Genomic DNA, 24,588 nt, shown 5'->3' with positions numbered 1-24,588 from the left:
CTTCCGGGCAAGGGAATTCCCTGGGAGGGGAGGGGGCTTTGAAAACAGGCTCTGGACAGGTGGCTAGAGAACAGGAAGGCAAATGGGCTTTTGATCTCCATCTTGTGGGACAGAGGTAATGAAGCTTCCAGCTGGCAGAGGTTTACAGTCACTTGGAAGTGATGATCCACTCTACTCTCTCCACGGTGTGTCTGGGTTGTCCCCAACCTGGTGAAAAGTCAGCCAAGAGGAGGGAAGTCCTTTTTCGGTCCCTGGAGTTCCTTGGATAGCCCCCCCGGGGGCTCAACAGCAGAGCGAGGGCGGGAAGACAGCCCCCGGGCCGGCCCACACGTCTTCCGAGGGCGCGGACCTGGAGGAGGAGGCGCCCGCGCCGGCGACGCCTCTCGAGGAAGTTGGCCCTTTAATTATAGCGCCAGTTCCCTGTCGCATCCACCTTCTGCAGCTAGCAGCAGACAGCCCGTGTTAGTCCTCTGCCTCGCGTGCGGCACCGCGGCCATGGGCGGCTCGGCCTCCAGCCAGTTGGACGAGGGCAAGTGCGCCTACATCCGAGGTACGACCGCCCCTCCGGGGCTGTAGGGCTGCACAGAGCCGGGACTAGCCTAATCACCTTCAGAGCAGCGCATTGCCAGGGCTAGCCTGGTCACTTGCGCACCGGTACCCCCCTGCGAGCGCGGGCAATCTGGTGCCACTCGCGGGCTTTGGGCACCTAGACCCGCACTCGCCTCCCGGAGCCCGGTGTCCTGTGTTTCAAGCACCCGCGCGGCTCGGGTGGGGAGAAGACTCGGGATGCGGTGATGCGGGATGCGCCAGGACGCACCGGAGAGGCAAGTCCTCTTAGGAAGGCAGGAGAGGACTCTGTCGTTGTCCCTATTCCCCCGCCCCACCCTCCCCAGCCCCTCACGCGCGCGTCCCTCTCCCCTCAGGATCTGTTCTTTCCCTGGCGGGGACACATTTCTCTTGCTTGTGCTTGGCTCTGAGTGGTTTCTAAAAGTGGCCGCAGAGGTTGCTGGGGATATCCCCTTGAGTTTGGAGATTTCCTTGTGTGGGTGTGGGTGGGGTGGGGTGGGGGATTCCTGGCCAGTCGAGCAGAATTTCCCTCTGGGTCATACTGGCCGGGTTTTGTAAAGTGCAGCGAAGGCCACACCTCTCCCAAACTTCACACCAATTGCAGGGCGATTTCATCAGAAACAGAAAGGATGAAGTCGTCACCTTTTCAGGTTGGATGGTTCCTTTCTTTCTCTAGAGAGGGAGGAAAGCAAAAGGGGAAGCTTGGCGTGTTTTGCAACAGTTGTTAAAATTGTAGATGAGGAGAAACTCGTCTTTTTAGGAGATCTTGAGATACAGAGGAGTGACTTAGTTAAGAGAGACAGGCTGAAGAAACCAAAACCAAACCAAACAGAAACTGCAGGAAGTCTTGACTCCTTATCTTTCGGTGTCTTTGGCTCCTGCTCCACCCACCCCAATCTTGCCCCAGCCACTGACGCTCTACTAGCTTGTAAATTTGATGAGTCCCGTTCCTGGCTTCCAAAGTGCCATATTTGAAAATATGGACTCAGCGGCTCCAAGTTTAATTGTAACTCTTTAAAAGAAACAGTGAGGTTTTTCTTGATGCCCCTTTTCTGGACCTTGAGGTTATGCCTATATAGAAAGCATTTACCCATTTCTTTAGTCATATTTGTTCTCAGTCACGACGTTTCAAAACATTTTTTAAAGGCTACCATACAAAGGCGCACGAAAGGCTGAGGCTATAATTGATTACCCAGATTCTTGCTTCTGTACTTCCACGTAGAGAATCATCAGCAACTGACAATTTCGGGGGATAAAACTTAGTCATTTGTCCCTCTGTGGAAGAGAGAAATGATGGATGTTTCATTTAGCTAAAGACCAAGCCCGCCTTACCCCTAGAATTGTTATTTGCTTTTTTCCCCCCAGTACGGGGCTCAGAGATGTCACAACACTAACTAGGAGCTTACATTCACCTGTGAGCAGAATCGCGCTCATGGGGCTCATAAGATGTTTCACTACATAGTTAGAAGCACTTAAAGTCACTGCCTAGACTTCTGCAGGTAGCAGGACCCTTGGCATGGTCGGAGATAAGTTAGTTTACACACTTCAAGGTCGGGATCTTGTTGTGCCTGCTGCAAGCATCGTACTCAAAGGAGGAAAAGTGTCACCCTCTTTATCAAAATCAGTATGTAGTGCACACACAATGAACACATGTAAGCGAGTAAAACCACAGTCATTACAACCCCTGTCAGTGTTTCGCTCTTCGGAAGAGGCTTGGGAAGAAGGCTTTCTTGGTATGTGTAGTGGGGAAGGCAGAGAAGAGTTAAAATACCTCTGGGGATAATGAGCCTGTGCTTCACGAGACAGCACAGATCACACCAGAAGGGAAAGGAGCCTTGGAAAAATCGCTGGGAATTGTTCCTGCTTGAGCAAAAGAAGATCACAAGGCTCTGATTTCCCGGCGGTTTCGAAGCTTCAGGTCCCTGAAGAAAACCATAACCCTAAATTTATTCCTCTGCCTATCCTTTAGCTGATAAATATCCTCAAGCTTTGATTTAATTGTAAGTAAAACAATTGGAGGGTTGAAGGTCGAATTTAAATACCGTTTTATGATCTGCTCCTCATAAAGTGGCCTCAGTGAAAGTGGATTTGAAAGCTTCTGTTGTTGAGGTAGTAACTTGTTTTGGACTTTGCCGGGGCACTGAGTAACCAGTCTTACACATTTTAAGTGTTGCTAAGTTGGTATCTGTTTGAAGCAGCTGTACTTTGAGAACACCGGCACTCTCTAGCGCTCTGTCTTTACTGACTTTCAGACCAGCCATCAGTAATACTACTGAGTTGGATTCTTATAACCTGAGTTTGAGGCCAGCCTGGTCTACAGAGCAAGTTCCAGGATAGACAAGGCTACACAGAGAAACCTTGTCTTTGAAAACCAAAAAGAAAAAAAAAAAGAATTTACTTGTTAAAGAGAGAACTGACTTCTACATACTGTGGTACGCATGCGCCCTTCCACAAACAAACAAATAAATGTAGTACAACCCTTAAAAGAAGGCCTGACGAAATGGCTGGGCAGGTAGACACACTTGCTGCTAAAACTAGTGGCCTGGGTTCAGTTCACAGGGTAGGAGAAGAGAGACAGCTCCCACAGAACGCCCCTCAGTCTTCTCACTCCGCTGTGACGTTACACGCTCCCTCCTCTACAAAGAATAAGCAACTGCAGCAAACTAGAGCTACTATGGCACTTTGAGAGAATGAAAAAGGAAACAGATCTGAGCTGCTCCACACAGGGTACCCTTACAGGCCTGTGTAAGCAAGTCCTGGAGGAGATGGTGCAGCATGGGGTTGGTGGGCGCATGTGGGCCTGCTACCAGCAAGTAGTTAAGGAAACTGTTTCTGACCTACTTAGGGCCCACAAGATGGCTTCAGTGGTTAAAGGTGCCTGCCACCAACTTGTTGACTGAGTGGAGGAAATAGTTAAGCAAGCGCTTAAGGAAACTGTTCTTCAGTTGGGTGCCACGATGCCCGTGTGCAATGCTAGCACGATAGAGGGGAAGACGGGAGCAGCAAGATTTCAAAGCCAGTATCGGCTGGATGAGGAGAGGGAGAGAAAGATCTTTTCCTGAACTCGCTGCCAGTGACAGCCTGAGAAGGAAGGGCTCAATGACTTTTTTTTTTTGAAATAGTCATCACTGCGTTGATACCTTTAATGAGTTTCAGGTTTATTTTTAAGATTTAGGTGTATGTCTGTGTACCTTTGTGGGTTTGTGCGTACCATGTATGTGTGGGTGCCCCTGGAGGCCAGAAGAGAGCAGTAGTTCCCCCCTCCCCCATGAGAATTGGACTTACAGGTAGTTGTGAGCCACCTGATTTGGATGCTGGGAACTGAACCTGGGTCCTCTGCATGAGCTGCGTCATCAAAGCCTGCCCTAGCATAGGTGACAGCTCAGAATAGCTGGCAATCTGGAGCACACTGCACAGCCTGCAGGCAGCTCAGCAGGTTGGAGAGAGTCCTTTCCAGGTGACTGTTGGTGTGAATCTCTTCTAGTCAGCTTGGCTGGTCTCCGTTTCTTCTAGGCAGTTGAGAGAGTCTGTGCTTCTTCCAGGCTGCTAGACTTGGCCAGCAAGTCTTCTGTGCAGCTTGTTTTGTCTGAGAGTGACTCTTGGCAGTCTTTACTGCTTGTTTATACACTCTTGTTGAGAGAGGGCCTAGTGAAGCTGGTCAGTTTCAGGGATGTCCTGAAGCTATCTTGAATTGTTTGCTTCCAGTCTTAAGGTGCTTCCTTGCAGAAAGATGCATTTTACCTCCCCCCTAGAACATCCTGTTGTTTTTACCTCCTTGTAAAAATCCTGTCCTAAAATATCCTGCTGCTCTACTCTCTCTTTATGTCTTAAGAAGTTTTCCTCCGGCCCCTGGCGGTGGGACCATGATCTATTCCTGGTGCACAGGCTGGCTTTTTGGGACCCACTTCCCTATGGTGGGATGCCTTGCTCAGCCCACAACTTAATGTGCCAGACTTTGTTATCTCCCCATGGGAGGCCTTACCCTTTCAGAGGAGTGGATGGGGGTGAGTTGTTGGGAGGAGGAGGGGAGGGAGAGAGAACTGTAATTGGAATGTAAAATGAATAAAAAAATTAAAAAAAAAAAACTCCCTCCAAGATGGAAGGTTTTAGCCTCAAGGAAATTACTACTCAACAATAAGACCCGAACTCAAAAAAGCCAAGAATAGATGAGAAAGATTGCTAGTAATCTCCTAATAGTGCTTTTCCTTCTGTCTCCAACAGCGGGACATACAGTTTTTAAGTGCCCACATGAACCCTCATAATAAAGATATTCCCAGCCCCCTTTGCATCAAGATGGGGCTATTCAGCTGACTTTTGGTTTATGGGATCTAAGTAAAAGTGTCACATCTTTCAAGGAAGTTACTGGTCCAGACAGAGGTCAAAGTGGACAGGAATGATTTTTTTTTTTTTTTTGGTCCTGTCCTTGATGCTGTCTGGATCAGCCAGTTTGGACAATGACTTATTCTTTTAAGGAATCTATACAGAGCAGAGTTGAGGGATGAAAGCGGCTTCAGTTCCTGTGGGATTCACATAACTAAACCTCCATAAGAAGCCTGGGACTAACTTCCTTTGGACTTTAATAAGAGAGAAATCAACTGTGTCTTATATAAGCCAGTGTTATTTGTGGAATTGCTATTGTACATGGAGAAGCCTTATTTTTTTTTTTTTTTGGTTTTTCGAGACAGGGTTTCTCTGTGGTTTTGGAGCCTGTCCTGGAACTAGCTCTTGTAGACCAGGCTGGCCTCGAACTCACAGAGATCCGCCTGCCTCTGCCTCCCAAGTGCTGGGATTAAAGGCATGCGCCACCACCGCCCAGCTTGAGAAGCCTTATTTTAATGAATATAAATGTCTCTGTTATCTGTGGCCCAGTGTATCCCAGCCATTTGGGTTCCTTTAAGAAAAATTGATGGAAAGACTGTAGAGAATGGTAATTAGTGTTCCATTGGTATTAGCCTTAGGGCAGCCTGCCTCTGCCTCCCCAGTGCTGCCATTAAAGCTCCACCACTGCCCTGGGGCAGTGCTCACCACTACCCACCCAGCCATCTCTCTCCCCAGCCTGGATCAGCCTCTTTCTAGGAGAGGGGGGAATTGCAGCTCTCAGAAAAGAATAGGGAGGGAGAGCAAAAGGAAAAGGAAGGTCCAGTATAAATTCTAGTCTATAAAAATACTATTTAGCCTGGCAGTGATGGCACACGCCTTTAATCCTAGCACTCGGGAGGCAGAGGCAAGAGGATCTCTGGGAGTTCGAGGCCAGCCTGGTCTACAAGAGCTAGTTCCGGGACAGGCACCAAAGCTACAGAGAAACCCTGTCTCGAAAAAACAAACAAACAAAAAATACTATTTATACACACACACACACATACACACACACCCTTATATATCTTTTTATATCTTTTCCAACTGCTGATGAAATGAATAGAAATTTGAAGGAACATTAATTACTGAAGACTGGGAATTTCCATCCAGTGTCACTAATTACCTTCTGCTTCTACCCATTTTTATGAATGGAAATCAAGGCTGTCCTGGAACTCGTTTAGTAGACCAGGCTGACCTCGACCTCACAGAGATCCATAAGTCCTGGTCTTAATAAAACATTTCCCTTTATGTAGACATTGATTATGAGAAGACCACATGAACAAGGGTTTCTAGTAGTCATAACTACCAAGATGACAATACCAATTTTTATTATTTGATTGTTTCTATATTAAGTCAGGGTTTCATGTGTTCAGGCTGGCTTTGAACTCTGTGTCTGTAGACGAGTTATGCTCCTGATCCTCCTGCCCCCACCTGCCACGTGCTGGGACTACAGGTGTTCCCTCCAGGTCAGGGTTGTGAGGTGTTATGGGGAGAACCCAGAGCGCCCCGAATGCCCGGGAAAGCACTCAGGCAACTGAGCTCCACCCCCAGCTCCCAATTATCTGATTTTTCCTGAGAACTGTGAACTGATGGTAGTTTTACTCAGTAGTAATCTTTGGAAGCATCTGACCGAGCTCACATGTGGAAAATGCAACAGAAGGAACACAAGTTTAGCAGGAATTTAGAATTTAATTAAAATACACATAGTGTGAAAGCTTTATAAAATATGCAGTGTGAATTATGGCGGTGAATTTTAATCTCCTAAACAGAAACTTTGATTACTTTGCTGTTAGCAGAGTGAGGTATTGTCACTCTAAGACGTGAAGTGCGCGCGACAACAATATGCAATGGGAAATGAATGAGGAGGATGGGTGAGAACCGGCAGCAAGACAAGAATAAAGCACAATTCATCTGGTGCCGTCTGTTGAAGGCCTTTTTAGAAAGCATAGGACATGAAGGCTAAGATTCTCATAGTTTCAAACTAAAGTGCAGCATACACACAGAGACACAGACACAAACACACACACATGCAAACACACAGACACACACACACAGAGAAACCCACCACATGCACACACGGACACACGTACACACATGCACATACAGACACAATACACACATGCACACACAGGACACACATACACACATGCACATACAGACACAATACACACATGCACACACAGGACACACATACACACATTCACATGCAGACACAATACACACATGCACACACAGACACATATACACACATGCACATACAGACACAATACACATATGCACACACATACACACATGCACATACAGACATAATACACACGTGCACACACGGACACACATACACACAGACATACATACACACATGCACATACAGACACAATACACACATGCACACACGGACACACATACACACATGCACATACAGACACAATACACACATGCACACACAGGACACACATACACACATGCACATACAGACACAATACACACATGCACACACAGGACACACATACACACATGCACATACAGACACAATACACATATGCACACACATACACACATACACACATGCACATACAGACATAATACACACGTGCACACACAGACACACATACACACAGACATACATACACACATGCACATACAGACACAATACACACATGCACACATGGACACACATGCACATACAGACATAATACACATATGCACACACAGACACACATACACACATACATATGCACAGACACACACGCATGCAAGCGCTCACACAAATGCAATACAGGTTTTGTTCTCTGAAACTGGGAAATGCATTTAGAAGAGAAAAATAGCACATTGCTGCCAATAGGAAGAATGGGAGCCAGCTTTTCAAAGTGCCCTTTCTTTGGTACCGCTTAGTTTTTCTCACTTAGGAAAAACAAAAGGTTTAGCAATATGAAAACAATTAATTCTGTTTTGCAAATTGCCAGGACATGAAGAAGCTTATATTTCTTGCTTAATGTATGAAATGAGGCTATGAGGTCAGAATTAAAGAATAGTTTTTTTTTGCTAGGATCCCAGGAATGGTGCTTAAAAGGTTTGAAGGAGTTTTGGAAGAAAAGCCTGTTTCTCTTTGCCAAGCCACGTGGACATTTATTTCCCTTTCCTTCTTAAACACTATTTTTATTTTAAAATAAAACACAGATGTAGAAAACCACACAGAGCAGATGCATAGCTCAGCAAATCATTGTAAGTCACATGCTTGCAGCCATCACCCAGGTTGAAGGAAGGACTACACTGGCCACTGCAGAAGTCTCCATGTGCCCCCATCTCTCCAAAAGCGGCCACTATCTTCAGCTGTCTATTGCCCCCTCCCCCCAACAAACCACCTTAAAGATACTGGCACTTATATTTATTTGCTTACAATTCTGCTATCTCAACTTGATCCAGCTGGGTGGTTCTGGTTGTCTTCATAGGTGGTTATTCTTGTGACTTCGGTTATTGGGCATGCCAGCTGGTGATTGGGCACACCTGAGGAGTTCTTTCTCTCCAGGTACATTTCTATGTGGTCACTTCAGCAGAGTACCAGACTTGTAAAATAATAAACCAGAGTTTGCTAGAACACTCGAGGCCCTCGAAGCTGCTAAGACTTCTTATGGTGTGTTAGGGTTCTCTAGAGGAACAGAACTTCTTGTATCTATCTATCTATCTATCTATCTATCTATCTATCTATCTATCTATCAATCAATCTATCTATCATCTATCTATCATCTAAAGGGAATTTATTGGGATGGCTAACAGGGTATTTTCCAGCTAGTCCAACAATGACTGTCTACCAGTGGAAGTTTCAAGAATCCAGTAGCTGTTCCGTCTACAAGGCTGGATGCATCAACTGGTCCAGTATATGCCAGAATCCTGAAAAAGTAGGCTCTTCCCAGTGAAAGCAAGAGCCACCAGGCAAATAGGGAGCAAGCTTCCTTCTTCCCTGTCCTTTGTATAGGCTGCCAGCACAAGGTGTTGCCCAGATTTGAGGTACATTTTCCCTCCTCAAAAGATCTGGATTAGAGATGTGTCTTCTCACCTCGAAGATCCAAAATAGGATTAATTATTTCTTCAAATGATTTAATTAAGAAAAAAAAAACCCTCACAGGTGAACCCAGATGCTTGGGTTTTAGTTAATTCCAACCAGTTCAGTCAAGTTGGCACCAAAAATAGCCGTCACATATGGCCGAGGCCTCGCAAGGGGTGATCTGCATTATCGACCTGACTGGATTTAGAATCGCTATGGGAACACATCTCTGAGTGTCTCTGGGTGTTTACAGGAAGGTTTTAGTCGAGGAGGGAAGACTCAGCTTGAATGCGGGCCTGACAAAAAGGTGACTTGAGCATCGATGTTCATCTCTTTGCTCTGTGACTGTGGATGCGTTGTGACCAGTTCTGTTCATAGCTGGACCCTCCCTCTGTGATGTGCTGTACCCCATTATTCTGCTCTATTCTAACGATGAGGGAAGTCTCATTCATCCTAGATTCAGGAGGGGCTACACACGGGTTATCTAGGACTGCTCAGTCACAGTCTACCAGGCCACTAATGTCAGACTCTGAAAATTTCATTTATTTATTTATTTATTTATTTATTTATTTATTTATTTAACATCCTGACTGCATTTTCACCTCCCTCCTCTCCTCCCATTCCCTTCCCTCACCTACTACCCCAATCCAATTCCTCTGTTTCTATTCAAAAAGGGACAGGCCTCCCTTGGGTTTCAACAAAGCGTGGCATAACCAGTTGTGGTAAGGCTAAGCACCTCCTCTTGTATTAAGACTGGACAAGGCAATCCAGGATAAGGACTAGGTTCCCAAGAGCCAGCCACAGCATTAGGGACAGCCCCTGCTCCCAGTCTTAGGAGTCCCACAAGTAGACCTAATCTCATATTTTGTAATGACTTCTTCATATTTCCTTGTGGTTTTAATCCCTGTTGTCTTATATACTTAAACATGTCTTCTTTCAAGCCTCTTGTATGCTAATGTTTTCCGTTAAGTCTTTCTTTCCTTGCCAATTATCTGTTTAACAGATGGAGTTTTCCATTGTCTGGAGTTTGCTCAGAGTGCAATTCCACACATACTTCTGTATTTTCTACAACAGAGAGGAGCAATCTCTAGATCAGTCTGAGAGTCAGTCCTGGAGTCAGGCGCACAGACAGACAGCGCTGGCTTCTCCACTGGAAGGCTGGTTGCCGGCATGTGTAGTTGTCTCTCTTTCTATAATGCAGGAAGCCATGGTGCTCATTGCTAGGACTCATTAATTCATGGGAGACTGCACAGTCTTCAAGTCTGTCTTCTAACAGACTTCACTGACAGTCCCCCTGGTCAGAGCAAGTCACACATTCCTTCCTAAGTCATTGCTGGCAAGAGTGTTGAATTAGCATGGCTGTCTAACCCAGTCAAACAAGAACATTCCTGGCTTAGTGCTTGGCTGAAGCCCACGGTGAGCAGCAAGGTCATGGGATTCCTGAACAAAATCAAGTGGACCTACAAGAAGGAAGTGGTAAATGGGTAGGTAAATAAGATTACCTGTAGCACGATTAATAAAAACCCAGAGACAGATACTGGGGTTCAACCAGAAGGTCAGAAAAGCAAAACAGCCAGCCACTGGCTCTTACCTCTACCTCAGTCTGAAATGGCAATCCTTCCTCCAGAAATCTCAGAATGAGACTGTATCTGAGAGCTGTCTCACCCTGTTTTATATTTCTTTCTAGGGCTTGGATTAAAGGCATGCACCACTACCTCCCAGTTTCTATGGCAAACTAGTGTGGCTATGGGATTAGAGGTGTGTGTCACCACTGCCTGGTCTGTAAGGCTGACCATTGCGGCTGTCTTATCTTACTCCCTGATCTTCAGGCAAGCTTTATTTATTAAAATACCAATGAAGTTTCACTACAATTACCCATTTGATAAAGGTCATGAGAGGAATAAATGGGGCTTATGACAGGATCCAGGATAGTGCTAGGCTCGGGGAAGAGGTGTATGTTAGATATTGCGTTTAAGAAGATCGTAGTTGCTGACTGCCAGAAAACTAGGCAAGAGCCTGTGGGGTTCCCATAGGGCAGGAAGAAGGGGAGGGACTAGTGGGGGCTGAAGAAGGGTGGTGTGCTGGTGTGTTTGGATGGCGAGAAGTGGGGAGACTTGATGGGAGGGAGGTCCTGGTCATAGCTGCTGCTTCAGCATCACTCGTGTGTGCACCGGGAAAGCAGGTTCCGACTTTACTTCACAGTGACATTTGCAGCCAGTGGGTCAGTGTCCAGGCCATGATTCTTGACTGATGAATCTCTGAGTTCCATGAGAGAAAGAAAGGAGAAAAATTAAAAACTGTAATAATGACTTTCTACAAAATTGTCCTTCGACTGCCACACACACATCATGGCAGCCGGGCATGTGCACGAGTGTGAGCCATCCCTACCCCTGCACCATACAGATGTATAACAAAAGAACTTTTTTGTTGTTGTTTTGTTTTTTTTTCGAGACAGGGTTTCTCTGTGGTTTTGGAGCCTGTCCTGGAACTAGCTCTGTAGACCAGGCTGGTCTCCAACTCACAAGATCCGCCTGCCTCTGCCTCCCGAGTGCTGGGATTAAAGGCGTGTGCCACCACCACCTGGCCAACAAAAGAACTTTAAAAAAGAAAGAACTCTTAGAAATAAAAAAAAAATCCTGTGATCAAAAATTAATTTTACTGTTTCTTGGATAATAAAGTTGAAATATTTCAAATAACAGTACAGACACCAAAAGATAGAAAGGTGAAGGAGACAGTATTTAAAAAGTCAATAAGATTTTAACGTCTGACTAGAGAATAAAGAGCATAAAGAAGGCAAATTACCAAAGAAATCATAGAAAGCTGTTTTCTATTACAGAAGACCATGTGCTTATAGATTTATAGGGCCAGGCAATTTCTGGGGCGGATAGAGGTAGAGGTAGCTCATGCTCCCATCTTGCAAGGGAGAATGATCAGGTAATATACAGGTACTGGACAGAGTCCTTGGTGACAGAAATGAGCTCTGGACCATAGGTCACTCTGGCTGGACTCTTAGACCTGTACTAAAGCAAGGTCAAAGCAGAGTAAAGAAGAATCCAGCTCAGCCTGAATAATTTAACTGGAGGCCCGATCAAAGGCCTGGTTCCTTAGATGACTCAACCCTTCACGTACAACCCGTGCAACCCGTGAAGCTCAACATCCATTGGAAAATTACCAGGCAAATTGAAGAAATGGAAAAATGTCCATAACTATAATGAGAGAGAGAGAGAGAGAGAGAGAGAGAGAGAGAGAGAGAGAGAGACTCGGGATTTCCAGGTGTGACATATTTAGCAGCAACATTAAGGTAGCAATGAGGAATATGTTCCATATGACAGGAAGATGTAAATGCCAAGAGAAGAGAAATGAAAACTAGAAAAGCATACTTTCAGTTGCCAGTATTTTGGAAGATTACAAGACTTCTCTGTTTCTGTTCCTGTTTCCTGTTGGAAGCTCTCGGGAGAACAAAACTGTACCCACCTGCTGGCAGCCTTCTCTGTCCCTCTGCAGAGGACTGAGGGGGACCCTAGGGGTAGCTGCTGAGGACCCAGGGTTGATCTGGGTCTGGGCAGATGAGTGGGGTTGGTTGAGAGATGAAGGCAAAACATGAATTCTCTCTTGAAAGGTTGTCATTTATAGTGGTCAGGTCCCCTTGACTCTGGGACTCACACAGGGCATGGAACAATTTCTATGTTTTGCTCAAAAGAATCCAGAGCGTTTTCCAAATTTGGACTGAATGTGTTTGTTTAAAGAATTATTTCCTATGCAAGTCATGCTGAATGTGTGAGATGATGTGTCTGAGTAATTGCCCAAGCAAAGAAACACAGGCTTAGCGTTAGAATAATGATAGATTTTATTAGCAACAATGGCGAACATGTAGTATCTGGAAGTATAAATATTTAAAATGGCTGTGTTGTAGGGAAGGATTAAATAAATAACAAGAATTGAAATGTCCTGTTTAAATTTAAAAGTAAATAAGAATTTTGGAGCATGACTAAGACCTATGCAAGCCAATTGAGATGTCACTTCTTAATTAAGAATGGCTCTCTGTGTGCGGCATGGCAATGGCAATAGTAAAAGCTGACATTTATTAAGTGCCTACTATGTGCCCAGCAAGTAAATGTCGCAGAGGAAAAGAAATGGGATAGCTAGTATTCTTCTAGTTTTCGAGACTGTCTTGTAGAAATTTGTTTCTTTGACTTATTCCAGGGTAGAAGTTAAAAACATTTACTTTTTGAGCTTTTGGTTTTACTTCTCAATTCTAAATGATCTGGTTTTTTATTTAAACAAATTGTAGATGTGTATGTACATATGCATGGGTGAGTGTACTGTGTGTGTACATGGATGTGTGTGTACATGGATGTGTTGTGCATGGATGTGTGTGTACATGGATGTGTGTGTACGTGGATGTGTGTGTACGTGGATGTGTGTGTACGTGGATGTGTGTGTACATGGATGTGTGTGTACCTGGATGTGTGCATGAAGGCAAGGGGGGAGTGTCCTATTTTGCTTTTTATTGCAGTGGTATCATGAGCAAATGCAACTTGGGGAGGAACGGATTTATGTCTTACATGGCAGGACCCTGGCAGTGGGAGCTGAAGCACAGATTATGGAAGAGTACTGTTTACTGACCTGTTTTCCAATTGCTTGCTCAGACTGCTTCCTTACACAACTGAGGATTTGCCCAGTGGTGGCACTGCCCACACTGGGCTGGGCCCTCCTGCGATCAATTAGCAGTTAAGAAAATGTCTTACAGACATGCCCCAAGCTAATCTGATGGAAGCAGTTCCTCAGCTGAGGTCCTCTCTTCCTAGATGACTCTAGTTTGTGCAAACCTAACCAGTCCAAGCACATAGGGTGTCCTTTTCCATCACTCTCCACCTCATTCCTTGGAGGCAGAGTCTCTCCCTGAACCTGGAGCTTATGTTTTTGCCTAGACCGACAACCAGCAAGCCCAGAGAGCCTCTTGTCTTTGCACCCCGCCGAAGGAGAGTACGGGGATACAGGCCCAGCATGTGCACACAAATTCTGGGTTCAGACTCAAGACCTCACATTTGCTCAGCAAGCACTCTTAACCACGGAGGTATCTCTCCAGCCCCTGATCTACTATTTTTTGAGATGAATATTTTTACTAGATGGGATGGTAGATCATAAATAGGTTAATCCAGAAACTAAAATTCATCCAAATGCTAGAAAACATTGGGAAATTTACAAACAGGTAAAAGAAGAATTTCAGGCCATTTTTTTTCCTGTAAAGAAAATGATGACATTAGTCAACTTCTTCGTTATAAAGGAGAATATATTTGAAGAGCAAGGCCTAAATGGCTAACCTTAATGGAGCTGTCAAATGTGAAAAACACATGACACTCTCCTGAGCACTTGTTGAGTCTGAAGCTGAATATTTTGCAAAGTTTTAAATCTACGGACCAGATGGACCAGGTTCTCACATATAAAGTGGGAACAGCATTAATGCCTGGTGAGAGAGAAAGGCGTCTCAGGCAAGTGAGGGGGAGAGAATGGGAGGAAGGAAGAAGAAAGGGAGCGAGGTCAGAAGGAAGGGAAGGATGGAGAGGGATCACTCCTACCTACAATGGCTGATTCAACCACAATATGGGATCGATTGTCTCGAGATTGGAAGGGGAAATCCAAAGCACTTCTGGCCACCCAACATGAGCTGGCTCCTGGCATACCCCTGCAAAGGCTTGGCAGTTCCTACCGACGTGTCTTCCTAATGCCCTCCCTGGCTTTAGGTGAGTGGTTGGTGTCGAACCTTGAGAATAGTTACTTAAAAGGTTTCTATTTAAACTCTTGTGCCTGATTCTTTCATGGTGAACAAGGAAAGCGGAATACCTTATATGCAGTCATTTGTAGACTCAACAAGCTGCTGAAAAGAATCTAATTAGTACTAATTACAATACTAGAGTGTCCCAACACATTATAATGCCATTGCTTCCGCAGAGCCATTGTGTTTAAACACTCAAACATTAATTAGTCTACAGAACAAATGTGTGAGCTAGGTATTATATGGCAGAATGTGAAAGCCAATTATTTATTGTGCAAAGGCCAGATGCCATTACTGATAGGAAAATAAAATTGATTAGCATAATTGTAGGGATGGTAGAACTGAGGAGCACATTATATTTGTTACATTATATTATTCATTTCTATATTCCTTTTATTTTTTTATTTTTTTGAGACAGAATTGCATGTAGCCCAAACTGGCCTCAGATTTACTATATAGCTAAGTATGACTTTGAGCTCTTGATCTTCCTGCTGCCAGCTTCGGAGTGCTGAGAGCTTGCAGGCATGTATTACCATGCGAATTCCCTTCTTTCTAGTGCATATGTGTTTGAAGTAGGACTCCTGGAGCAGTAACCCGAAGCTGTGTTTCATATGGACATTAGTCAGGATGGGCTCAGATCTGAAGGAAGCAGCCTCGGGTCTCAGTGGTCCAGTGTGACCAGGTGGATGGACGTTGCCATTGTTTGGGGACAAGCCATCTTTTCACTAGTACAAGTGCAACATGGATTCCTTTAGATTGCTTCTCAGAATGACATTTCATTCATTTATTTATTTTTATCAGGATGACATTTTAAAATAAACAAGCAAAAAGAAGCCAATGTTATCCCGGGGTTAAAATTTAGGAACCTATTTTACTAAAATGCCAAAAGCAAAAATATTTTGGAAATCCTGTAGTATATAGTAAGATATGTGCTCCTTTATTCATTTGTTTAATGACGAAGGTCTTAGGCAGGCTTACTAACTGCTGTCATTTTGAACAAGTGCTATTTTAGGGTACGTGGGAATTAAAGTGCGCTGTGAGAACACTAGTGTTCTCTGCATATGACAAGGTCTACTAATTCCACAGTGCTTCCTTGCCTTTATCCATCACTGAGCAGGATGCTGAATTGGAGCTTAAGGGAAATAAAGATGCTATCTTTCCTCATTCAACTTCTGGAGCTCCTGAATCCTACCCACAGAGTCCGTGGTGCTCCTTGGATCCCAATTTTAGGAGCCCCTGCCCTCCTGGCTCCATTGTTCTCAGGGCCATAAAAAAACCTTTCGATGGACCTTGTGCTTGGTCTAAGGAAAGAAGGAAGTAGAAGATTGTGTGGTTATGTTTTGTGAGTCAGGCAAGAAGTGGGATGTGTCATTTCTACTTAACAGAGAGAGAAAGAGAGAGAGAGAGAGAGAGAGAGAGAGAGCGCAAAGGTTGACACTGGTGTCTCCTCCTGCATGCTTTACCATCCACATTCTAATTGAACCTGGAACTCACCAATCTGCCACCCTGGCTTGTCAGCCACCCTCAGGCATCGTCCTTTCTCCACCTCTGCAGCACAGCGACCGAGGCATGTGCCACCGTGCTTGGCTTTTATGTGGGTGCCGAGGATCAAGCTCAGCGCCTCATGCTTATGCCACAAGCACTTTGCCCACTCATCTCCGCGGGAGCTCTGACAATCACACTGCACCCCTTTGTATATTACTACTGGAAATTCCTGTCCAAAGCCAAGTTCTTTTCCTGACATCACTTTTCCCTGCTTATCCCCTGAACCTCGACCTTTCATGAAGACCTTCTATGCTCTTAAGTAGATTCCTACAAGGAAGAGAGGCTAGAAAGGCTGTGTCTGGGGCACGTCAGACTCCTCTAAGCCTACATTGTCCAAGCGTGTGTCCTTGAAGCACCTGAAATGTGGTTAGCTGGAATTAGGACATGGTGTCAGCTTGATGATTTACTGTAAATTTCGCAGCTGTAAACTCAAATTATACCAATTTCTGATGTATTACAATGAGGGAAAGAATTTGAACTATGTCTGTCATCAGTAGTAGTTACATATTGAAGTCACACAAGGTTGTCACTATGAAACCAAACACAGTATGATAAATTGGAAATAATCAAGTTTAAAAACTTTTTAATGCAGCTATTAGAAGCCTTAAGATTAAATTTAAGGGGCTGGAGAATTGGCTTGGTGATTTAAAGCACTTGTTGCTCTTACAGAGGACCCAGGGTTGGTTCCCAGCACCTACACAGTGGCTTACAACCATCCATAACTCCAGTTCCAGATATCTGACATACTCTTCTGACCTCTGTAGACACCAGGCACACGCATGGTGCACACACATGGTACACACACACACACACACACAGGCAAACCGATAAATATGCATAAAGTAAAATCTCAAACAAATTTTTTTAAATTACATTTGTGGCTCACATCTATCATTCATGTGTCCTTTTTTTAAATTTTTTATTTATTTATTTATTTATTTTATTTTTGAGACAGGGTTTCTCCGTAGCTTTTTGGTTCCTGTCCTGTAACTAGCTCTTGTAGACCAGGCTGGCCTCGAACTCACAGAGATCCGCCTGCCTGTGCCTCCCGAGTGCTGGGATTAAAGGCGTGCACCACCACCGCCTGGCTGTGTCCTTTTTTTTGTACTGTTGGATTTGAATAGAGATTCCTAGAGGGTCCAGAGTGCTGCCAGGAGTCTCAAGGGCGAGCATCTTCAGTTACTGTAGGCAGAAAGGATGACTGAGCAGTCCCTACCTGCGCTGCTCATAGTGGCAGATACAGGACTGGAATCCAGGTAGTCACCCTTCTGGGTCTCAGCTCTTTTTCCTATTATGTGGTTTCCAACCAAATCAAACCAAGCCAAACAAAGCCAAACCCCAAACCCCAAAATGAAGTTTCTAGTCTAGATCATAATGATACCCTAATTCAGAGCTATGAATTTAAACCGTAAAATGATAAGCCTTTTCTTTTTTTTCCTGCTGACTAACAAATTCTCCAGTCCTAGATTTAAAGTCTACTATAGCTCTGTGCTATCCAAAGCACAGGCAGAGAAGCTTGTAGAACATGACAGTTCTCAACTGTGTTGAAAAGAGGCCTGAGGTCAGTCTCTTTCACCCCTGGTCTTGTGTGTTTACCTTTGTTGAATGCTTTAAGATTATATATATATATATATATATATATATATATATTTAACATGGCTTTCTCTTAGCACAAAATAGATATAAGCTATATAGAGCCTGGCGGTGGTGGCACACACCTTTAATCTCAGCACTCGGGAGGCAGAGGCAGGTGGATCTCTATGAGTCTGAGACCAGCCTGATCTACAGAGTGAGTTCCAGGACAGCCAAAGCTACAGAGAAACCCTGTCTCAGAAAAAAAAAGGTTAAAGAAAAAAGATTCGAAAGATTTGTATTAAGAACTTTCTTTTCTTTTTCTTTTTTTGTTTTTTTTTCAAGACAGGGTTTCTCTGTAGCTTTGGAGCCTGTCCTGGAACTAGCTCTTGTAGACCAGGCTGGCCTCGAACTCACAGAGATCCACCTGCCTCTGCCTCCCGAATGCTGGGATTAAAGGTGTGCGCCACCACCGCCCGGCTTATTAAGAACTTTCAAAATAATATTTATAATATGTATCTCATTTTCACCGAGCTTTGTCTCCATAGGCAGACCTCCCATTTTCAATCACTGGCTACAAGCGTAACCTTCCTACCTTTGCAAAATGGAATAACAATGTCTCAAAAGGTGTTTACAGAGATGCATGATGCCAGTCCTTGTAAGGTGTTTAATGCTGTGCATGGGGCATGAACTTTTAGTAGTGGGTTGCTATTTTATCATTTATCTTAGCATACCTTACCAGTCTAACCACATTCAAAGACTTTAGTATTTCATTTTGTTTGTGCACGTGTGTGCCAGAAGGCCAGAACACAACCTTTTTTAGATTTTTTTTTTCTTTCTGAGATAGGGTTTCTGGTACTCACTGGTACTCCGCTGGCAGGGATCCACCTGGCTCTGCCACCCAGTGTTAGGATGACTAGCATGTGCACCACTATGCCCAGCTTTTGACATGATTCTTTAGATCGTGTTGAGGTCCTCGTGCCATGCAACAAGCATCTTACCCACTGAACGATCTCTCCAACCTCAGGTTCAAAGACTGCTGGTTAATTTTATATTACTTCAAACCTCTTCCAGCCATCGGAAACAGAAACGAATCTATTTTGGTTTCCGTACTTTATTTCTCAGAGTGAAGCATTCACTGCCAGTCAGTCGTTCCCTGTGGTCACAGTGCAGACTGTGTGCCCTGTTTGATCAAATGTGGTGACCATGAAAAGGCTAAGTCTCTGCCCTTGAGGGACTCTCCTCAGGAAAGCGGTGGTGGGGAGAAGTGAAGTGGTAACACGACGGCATGTGATAATAGGCATCGTGAAGCAAAGCCAGCGTGGTCACAGAAGGATGAGCAGTGGGGTCTGTGGACAGGGGCTGGGGGACACGGAGAGAGGACCAGCCTCAGCCCAGAGAAATTCTCTGGCTCATCCAAGCACCGAAGCCTTCGCTCTGCCTCACAGGGCAAACCACAGGGGGTTCTGAATGTTATGATCTTTGTGACTGTTGAGTGGAGAACAGATTCTTGATGGGACAAGAAGGATGCAGGCCAGCTAGGAAACCGTGGGAGAGCTATCGGACACTCAGGGGATGTGGTGGTTGGGGCTGTGTGGGAGCTGGAGGCAACGGAAAGGAGTGTGGTTATAGCATGTGGGAGAGATAGAGGCTGCAGAATTTGCTAAAGAATTGTTGGGGATATTACAGCTTTCAATTTAGTATTTTTATGGGACTTCTGAGTGTGAACAAGTGGCTCTCTGATTCTTGTGCCTGCTTTGGGGCTCTTGTCTTTCCATTGGTTTGTCTGTCCAACTTCAATGTGATTTTTTTGTCTTATTATATTTTATTTTGTTATATTGTTATCTCTTAGAAGCCTGCCCCTTTCTAATGAGCGATAGAAAGGGAGTGGATCTGGGTGGGAGGGGAGGTGGGGAGTAGCTGGGAGGAGTAGAGGGGACACTGTAGTCAGGATATCACATACTGTATGAGAAAAGAACCCGATTTCAATAGAAGTGTGTGTGTGTGGGGTTAATTCCTAAGTTTCTGATATGAATAGCTTATGGAAGTGGGGATACTAGGTGGGGGAGGCATACTTGAGGGGGCAAGTGGTGAGTTCCTTCTTCCGTCACACTGTTAGAGACTCAAGTGGACTCAAGTGGATTTTCTGTCACACTGTTAGAGATTCGAGTGGATTTGGCACGTGGGTGTCTCATGGACAGCAACTGACTTGTGTTAAGTGAGGCCTTGGTTACCTGCCAGGCACTGGGTTAAGAGCTTTACACGTTGGAGCTCATTAAAATACCCTCCTAGATAGGTGCTGTTGCTCGTATTTTTGCAGAGGGCAAGCCCAAGCCCCAGGGAAGCTGTGGTAAAGGTCTCCAGTGTAAAGAACTCCTGGAAGACGAAGCCTGGCTTTTACTTAAGGTGCTGTTTCCTGTCCAGCTCCAAGAGGAGGAGGCTGGGCTCAGTGCCTGAGCTCAGTTCCACTTCCCACCAGGAGTTTGCTGCTTGGCTTTCCATCGGTTACCTCTACTTCTTTCCTTCTTAGCTCCCGGATCCCTCGAAGGTTACTGTATTTGGGGTCAGAACTATCTCTCACTATGTAAGAGCAGAAAGGTTCTGTTGACGTAGATTTACGATGTATTTTACATCTGAGGATTACAAAGACTTCTCATCTCCCAGTAGTATCGTTCATGAGGGCCACGAGAGCTGTCACCTCATCTCATGGAGTTATTGTTTCCAAAGGAAAAGAGCTTGGGCGCTAATCTGCGTCCATCATCGTCTTCTTTTATAGCTGAGTTAGGCGATAGGACCTGAATTTTCATTTCTAGCATATTCTAATCTGAAGCCAGTTTCTTATTTGCAATGCTGCGGCTTTTCCATCTATATTTCATGATGGGCTTTCGATGAACAAGCCCAAGCAGAATGATGATGTTCTCATTTGCATAAGCATCTCCCTGACAGGTCATCGGGTATTTTTATTGTTCTTGAGTACATTTCCTGGGCTGCTGGAGGCAAGCGTCATCATCTCTAGCAATTCATCTTTTTACCTAGCTTAATGGCCCTGCTCTACTGCAGGAGAATGATGGAGTGCCAAGACCGTGTGGCCAGGGCCTGTCTGCCAGAAAACGAGAAGGAAATTATTCTGGCGGAAGAAGTTATATAACTCAGTTACCTTTCGTAAATTTCATCTCAGTGGGCTAAACAATCCTGGATGCCTGGGGGAAAGTCACCTTCTCACCTTCAGGCCCTGGTCCCTTTGTCAGAGCCACCATAATATATTGTGTCTGCAATCTGCCTGTGAGTTAACAAAGAGTGCCCAATTCATCTGGGTGGGACTGGGAAAAGTTCTTATTCACTATATGGTGATGGGGGGGGGGGGGGTTGGGAAGGGGTAGAGTCTCATAATATATCCTATCTCAGGTTGGCCTGGAGCTCATTATGTAGTCCAGGCTGACCTAGAACAGAAAATTCTGCCATGACAACCTCCTGAGCAGTGTCACAGGCATGAAAGAATAGTTTTAAATAAGCACTTTCTCTCTCTCTCTCTCTCTCTCTCTCTCTCTCTCTCTCTCTCTCGCCAGAGGACAACCTCAGATATACTTCCTCAGGTTCTGCCCACCACTTTCCTCTTTTTGACACAGTCTCTTTCTGGTCTGGAACTAGGCAAGCAGGAGTTCAATGGCTAAAGATCTCCAGGGATCTGTCTGCCCCCCCCCCCCCAGCTGGGTTACTGGAATGTGCCCCCTTTCTAGGCGTTTACATTTTTCTAAGATAGAAACATACCTAAATGGTCCTTTATGGGAAACCGAAGGATTCCGGGAAACCAGCCCCATGCGTTTATGACCTGATGGCTGTCATGCTTGGCAATTCTCATGGCTAAGGTTTCTGTCCTCTTATTGCTTCCTCTGTAACAGCCCACTGCTCTTCACCAAGAGGAGATGGGATAGCTCAGTTACCTGAGTCCCTCTCCCAGCCGTCTCCCTCACTTTTCATCATTTCTGAAAATGTCCTGTGGTTCTAGGAGATCCAGGCAGAGGAATAAACATCCCTTGCTTGCCCTTTTGGGAGGGAACTTAAAGGTCATTAAAAGCCACCCCTTGCTTCAGTGCCCTTACCAAAGACACAGCAGCTTCTCCTGTCCCCAGCAGTAGGAACACATGCCTCCTAAAGTCAGTCAATTCGCCGGGCGGTGGTGGCGCACGCCTTTAATCCCAGCACTTGGGAGGCGGAGGCAGGCGGATCTCTGTGAGTTCAAGGCCAGCCTGGTCTATAAGAGCTAGTTCTAGGACAGGCACCAAAGCTACAGAGAAACTGTGTCATGAAAAACCAAAAAGAATAAAGTCAGTCAATCCATATTTAGGAAGCTATTTTGCCAGTGAGTTGTGCCAGGGCTGAATTCTTCCTAGTTCCCACCCTTGTCACTTGTCTCACACTTGGTTTCCATGCCAGGTCCTCCGCCACCCTGCCTTGCCCAGGCCTGACTGCTTCTGGTCAGCAGCCTCTAGTCAGTACCAAGGCTTCTGTCTGTGAAGGAAGATAGCCCAAATGAAACGAATCTGGAATTCACATCTAGGTCTTCAGGGTCTCTGGTCAAAAGTTTTATTACTGTGGTAAAACGTAAGTGACACAATGTTTATTATTTTAACGATTTGTATGTAAGCAATTCAGCGGCATCAAATGAGTTCACAATGTTGTGAAAGCATTTCTACTGTCCACACCCACCTTTTCATTATGCTTGTCTTAGCCCGTTTTCTGTTGCTATAGCAAAATACCTGAGGCTATGCAGTGTATAAAGAAAAGAGATTTATGGAGCGCACAGTGTTGGAAAGTCCAAATTTAAGCCGCCACATCTGTTTGGCTTTCTGTAAAGACCTCAGACTGGATGGTACCATAGTAGCCAGTACACGTGCAGACTGAGCACCCCATCTAGCAGAACAGGAAGCCAGAGAGACGGGGACCAGGCTTTTTTTCATTAGAATGCTTTCTAGTGGAACTTGTTGCCATCCATCAAGTGTTCCATTATCCCTGTCTGAAGCTGTTAACCCTAAAAACCTAACTATCTCACGCTAGGCTCCTCCTACTAAAGACTTCACTGCCTTTTGACATTGCCTGTGAGCCTTTGGGGACACATTCAGACCATACCCAAATCATAGCAATCCGCAACACAAACCCGGAAGCTGGTAAATCATAACTTCCCACCCCCTATCCCACCTCTAGTCGCCTCTCCTATGCTTTTTGTGGGAGCTCGCCCGTTGGAAGTAGAAGAGATCACTACTTCTCCTATCTCCTATCACCCCCTTTTCCTGCAACACCCCACCGTGGGAGCTTTGCCCTCTGTCACTGCTGCCTTCTGTCTACCTAACCCTCCTAAGCAATCTGGGGTGGTTGCCACACTTTTCCAGAGATCTCAGGGCTTTGACTACGCATTCCTGGATCCAACAGCCAGCAAGGCAGGAGGAACAGTGCGGTCCTTTGCTTTGAACTCTTAGTTCCTTTTAGGCAATGTCTGCTTCCGGCTCAGCCAGATTCTTTAAAATAAGTAAACAAACAAACGAGTTGAGGATCAGTGGTCCTGTGCACTGAGTAGCAATCATCCTGGTTTCCGTGCGGCTTTTAAAATACATGTCTATTATTTCTCTAGTAAATTCTATAGCAGCTGTTAGCCTAGAAAGAAACACTACCTACGCTGTGCTTCTTTAAACCATGAAATTTCCAACTGTGTATTAGCACCAACTCCCTAATCTGCCCTGGCATTGAACATAAGATCAAGGTTAAGTGTACTCTGCCTAACTCTCTACCTGCTCCTTTCCATCTTTCGGGGAATCAGGTTCAAACCCGATCACTCAACTCCCCCAGTATCTCTGATGGTTGACAGCAGTTTAGTAATCTCACTTGTGTGTTTTAAAGTGCACCAGATGATAATTCTTTTCCCCACTGTATTGTTTATTTATTTTTATCACCACACAGTAACTGGGTGTATTAAAGGGATTTGGTAGTGCATGTAGTGTGTACTGGCTGTAACCACCACATCACGGCTGTGTGTGTGTGTGTGTGTGTGTCCCCGCATTCACCCTCTCTGACCCTTCCACCCCGTTTCTGACCACTCACTGCCCATTAGGTTCGCTAGTAATGTGCAGTGCCTGTGTCGTCTCCGTGATGGTGTGTGTGTGTTTAAAGATGAATTTATTTTTATTTTACATGTATAGCTGTTTTGTTTGGGTGTATGTATATGCACCATGTGCATTCCTGGTGCCAGCAGAGACCGGACGAAGGCTTCAAGTCTTCTGGAAATGGAGTTACAGATGTTTGTGAGCTACCATGTGGGTCCTGGGAATTGAACCCAGGTCTTCTGCAACACCAAAACAGTGTTCTTAGCCGCTGAGTCATTTCTCCAGCCACCCCCCCCCCCAGTTTTATGACTAATATGAGTTGTAGTTGTCAATCTATTGGACATATTTTTTGGAGAACCCTACGCTTTTCCGTTTGCTCCCAAGGAACCCTGTTTGTCTTTGCCATCTCTGGCCCTTTGAAAGCAGAGGTCACAGTACAAGTCAGTCTTGACCCTGTAGAGTCACAGTCCGTGAGTGCACACAGACAGGCAACCTGGATGGCAGTGTGTGCTACTGGGTTCTGTTTTTACTTAACTTCTTGAAGTCTGCTCTCCTGAAGCTGGGGCTTTACTGTTACATAGTCAGCCTTGCCCAACCTGGTTATTCAAAATATTAGGATCGAAGCCTTTATGCTG

General features: G+C 45.1%; 1 protein-coding gene across 1 annotated transcript in view; it reads left to right on the top strand.

The window, feature by feature from the left end:
• Nucleotides 1–433: 433 nt before the first annotated feature.
• Nucleotides 434–24,588, top strand: part of Niban1 (niban apoptosis regulator 1) — a 154,335-nt gene continuing 130,180 nt past the window's right edge. Inside the window, exon 1 of the mRNA XM_041663074.1 lies at nt 434–550. Coding sequence (XP_041519008.1) covers nt 496–550 — 55 coding nt within the window. The 5' untranslated portion in view covers nt 434–495. The remainder of the gene's footprint in view (nt 551–24,588) is intronic.

The sequence above is a fragment of the Microtus oregoni genome, unplaced genomic scaffold (assembly GCF_018167655.1).
Source record: "Microtus oregoni isolate MIOR12 unplaced genomic scaffold, Mior012 000013F_ref0000133, whole genome shotgun sequence".
NCBI classification, from domain to species: domain Eukaryota; kingdom Metazoa; phylum Chordata; class Mammalia; order Rodentia; family Cricetidae; genus Microtus; species Microtus oregoni.
This window is presented reverse-complemented; position numbering and strand designations above follow the sequence as displayed.